Source organism: Vollenhovia emeryi, unplaced genomic scaffold (assembly GCF_000949405.1).
Source record: "Vollenhovia emeryi isolate VEMERY1.0 unplaced genomic scaffold, V.emery_V1.0 DF941829.1, whole genome shotgun sequence".
NCBI lineage: Eukaryota > Metazoa > Arthropoda > Insecta > Hymenoptera > Formicidae > Vollenhovia > Vollenhovia emeryi.
The window spans coordinates 539-4,563 of NW_011964537.1; the positions used below are offsets into that span (position 1 = coordinate 539).

The 4,025-nt window shown below is 47.7% G+C and overlaps 2 protein-coding genes across 2 annotated transcripts; both read left to right on the forward strand.

Annotated features, from left to right (window-relative positions):
* Window positions 1-282: 282 nt before the first annotated feature.
* Window positions 283-1,563, forward strand: LOC105570787. Its single transcript, XM_012028234.1, has one exon. The coding sequence runs from the start codon at window positions 283-285 to the stop codon at window positions 1,561-1,563; it is 1,281 nt and encodes a 426-aa protein (XP_011883624.1).
* A 57-nt stretch (window positions 1,564-1,620) lies between these two features.
* On the forward strand, window positions 1,621-3,918 carry LOC105570788 (the record flags this gene model as incomplete). The annotated part of the gene is made up of 1 exon (XM_012028235.1): window positions 1,621-3,918. A coding segment is annotated over exon 1 (2,298 nt), but the record flags the coding sequence as incomplete, so codon positions are not given.
* Window positions 3,919-4,025: the final 107 nt, after the last annotated feature.

Below are 4,025 nucleotides of genomic sequence, written 5' to 3' on the forward strand. Positions count from 1 at the left end.
CTTGTACGCGTCTGGGACGCGTTGAAACGTGTTCGAACACGATCAGACTTGTTTTCGGAAAAAATTTCCAACGCCTGACTTGTTTATTTTTTTGCTCTCCCTTTGTTCACCGCGCCGACTCGACGACGACGTCGGGAGAAGGGGGAGGGGCGCCGTGGGCGAGAGGGGTCCGACGATCGGTGCCCGATATTTGGCGGTTACGCGACATCAAACATTCGCCGACGCGCTTCAGGGATAACATAACAGATTCGTTAATTTATCGGGACAATACCGACATTCATTATGAACCGCCCGAAGTATATCCATCAAAAGCGCTCGACGCTAAAGGCGCAATTAACTAACTTCGAGAAAATTCTCGCGGATGGACGAGTAGACGACGCGAATATGAGGATGCGATTGAAACGTATAACCGAGCTTTTTCACGCGTACGAGGATCTACACGACGAACTCGCCACGTTGGAACCGACGGACGAGCACTTGGACGAGTTTAGCGACATTCAGGATCGGTACTACGCGATCGCGAGTAAGTTCGAGTCATCTTCGCAAGCCTCGACATCGCGAGCGGTCGACCTGAACGCAACGTCGATACCAATTGACAATAACACGCGTCGTATCAAATTGCCCGTCGCAGAATTGCCGAAATTCGATGGCGACATCGAGAAATGGTTATCGTACAAGAACACGTTCGTGACTATGATTGATTCACGCCAGGACATAACGAACTTGCAAAAGTTCCTATATTTAAAAAATTCATTACAAGGCGACGCGTTGAATAAGATCTCGATTTATAACGTGAGTGAGGAAAATTATGAAACCGCATGGAAGCTTCTTAAAGATTCCTACGAGAGAAAACGAATTTTGATTACGAAACATCTGGACGCGATTATTGAACTACCGCATCAAAGTAAAGCCACACACAAGGGTTTAACGGGACTCGTCGACGATATGCGACAACACGTGAATATGCTGGCTTCGCTAGACGTGAACCCGGATCAGCACTTATTGATTCGTATAATCGAGCGAGCGTTACCCACGAATATCCGCGTTAAATGGGAAGAGACTCTCAACTTAGATGTATTGCCGACCCTCGATCAACTATATAAATTCATATCGGAAACGGCGTTCCGCATCTTCGCACTCGAGCACGACGCGTCGCGTTCTAGAACAGAGAGCGGCAATAAGCGGTCCGCATCGAGGGGGGGCACACCGTCGTTTAAGGCACGTAAGGACGATTCCGGCGCGCGCGCTCTAGTCACAAATACTTATTCCAATTGCTCGCTGTGCAAAAAGGAGAGACACTTTTTATACAGATGTCCCGAATTCGCAAAGTTAACAATGCCGCGTAGGTGGGATTTCGTGAGGAAATCTAAAATCTGCTTCAACTGCCTGCGCTCACACGACGGCCGCTGCAGGTTGCCGCCGTGCAAGATTTGCAACAAATCACGGAATACGCTTTTGCACAATCATTTGGCCGAGTCACGTTCCTCGAAACAAGACGCGGCGAAGGTAGAAATTGAGAGTTCCCCGAAACAATCATCGGCGGCGCCGTTTGTATCGGATTGACTAGGCTCGGCCCGTCTTCTGAACGCATTGACACGGGACCCATTGTCGCAATTGATGATGAGCGCGGTTGTTCGGGTTAAGGGCGTTAATGGAAATTTCGTACAATGCCGCGCGCTGTTAGATACCTGCGCCACGGCGCACTTCGTGACGGAACAGTTTGCTCGCAGCACCGGACTGCCGATACACCCGTGCTCTATTTCAGTCGGCGCGATCGACGATATGCACACGACGTCTCACGGCGCGATCGAATTGTCCTTCTACTCGATTCACAATAATTTTAATAAGAAACTTTTATTTTTAATAGTTCCGAAAATCGCGGAAAGAGTTCCAAGCGCGACGTTTCCGCGCGAGACTATTAATATACCTTCGAATTTGAAACTAGCAGACCCACAATTTCATTTACCGCGATCGGTCGATATAATTATCGGATCCGGCGCTACTCTATCCCTGCTATCGATCGGACAGATCAACCTTTCACAAGATAAAAGTGATTTATTTTTACAAAAGACGCAGCTCGGCTGGGCCGTCGTCGGCGGGGTAGCTTCCCCCGAAGGAGGGGGAAGGGTCTCATGCAAACTAACGGAACTGAAGGATCAAATCGCGAAATTTTGGTTGTTAGAAGACACGACCGCGAAACAATTTGGCCTACCGGAGGAATCCGAATGCGAACGTCATTATGCGCAGAATCTAACACGCGATAATTCCGGGCGCTATATCGTACGGCTACCGTTCCGTCTAGCGGAACGAGAATTCGGAAACTCACGCGCGATCGCGTTGCGTCGGTTTTACGGGCTTCAGAAGAAGCTCGATGCCAATCCGAGACTCAAACGAGAGTACGAGCACATAATGAAAGAATATATTGAGTTAGGCCACATGTCATTAACTTCAGACGAGGCAGAGGGCGGATGTTATCTTCCCCACCACGCAGTCACAAAAGCCACAAGTACCACGACTAAAGTAAGAGTCGTTTTTGACGCATCGGCGAAAACCAACAGGGGGATATCACTGAACGATACGTTGATGGTCGGCCCCACGATTCAGAGTAAATTGTTTGAACATCTGATACGATTTCGCACGCATAGATACGTACTTACTGCCGACATCGAAAAAATGTATCGGCAAATCTGGATACATCCCAACGATCGACAATATCAAAAAACTTTTTGGTATCACGAAAATCGCGTCCGCACCTTTCAACTCAATACCGTTACTTTCGGCATATCATCGGCTCCCTTTTTAGCCATCCGCACGGTGCAACAACTTGCGAATGACGAGAGTAAAGACTTTCCCGTCGGCGCGGAGATTCTGAAACGCGACCTATACGTTGACGACCTTTTAACAGGCGCGGATACACTAAAGAAACTCTTGCAAATTCGCGACGAGACCATAGAAATTCTGAAACGCGGCGGTTTCCATATTCGACAATGGGCTTCGACCCATCCGAAGGCCCTCGAAAACCTATGCGAACGAACGTTAGACATAGAATTCCTCACCAACGAAAATCCGATTCTAAAAACGCTAGGTATTGCATGGAATGCGCGTCGCGATGAATTACTTTACACGGTTAAACCTATCAAGATAAACGATAGAGTTTCCAAGCGTCACATTTTATCCGAAATAGCCAAAATCTTTGACCCCCTCGGGCTGCTCGGCCCTATCATCCTTGCGTCAAAGGTATTAATGCAGGAGTGTTGGAGAACAAAAATCTCATGGGACGAATCCGTACCCAGCGCGTTACATTCCTCGTGGCTAACATTCATAGAACAACTCGAGTTAATTGATCATTTGACCATTGACCGTCGTCTAATGATTGAAAATTTCACGGAAGTTCAGATTCATGGCTTTTGCGACGCGAGTAAAATCGGTTACGGAGCCTGTTTGTACGTGCGATCTTGCAACAAACAAGGCGATACGATCGTAAGACTCTGTTGCGCCAAGACACGCGTCGCGCCTCTTAAAGACACAACCATACCGCGACTCGAACTTTGTGGTGCCCTGACCCTCACGCGTTTGTATCGCGAAGTCTCCACGGTTTTTACTTTTAAACCGAGTAAAGTCGTCTTTTGGACCGACTCCATGATCGTCTTACATTGGCTGCGAAAATCTCCAAATATACTTAAAGTATTCGAAGCGAATCGCGTCAAGGAAATTCAGGACGTTGGGGATGAATTAGAGTGGCGGCATATTCGATCGGAAAACAACCCAGCCGACGCGTTATCGCGAAGTCAACTTCCGCGAGAATTCTTGAAAAACGAATCTTGGTTTAACGGTCCATTATGGCTCAGACAGTCCGAAGCGACTTGGCCTACGAGTATTGAAATTCCCATTAAGGAATTACCCGGCTTGAAGAAGGCCGTTTGTTTAATATCACAGACCCATTCCGACGACATTTTTAAAGGATTTTCATCCTATACGCGATTAATTCGTACCATCGCATATTGTCTACGGATGATGCGTTCGAA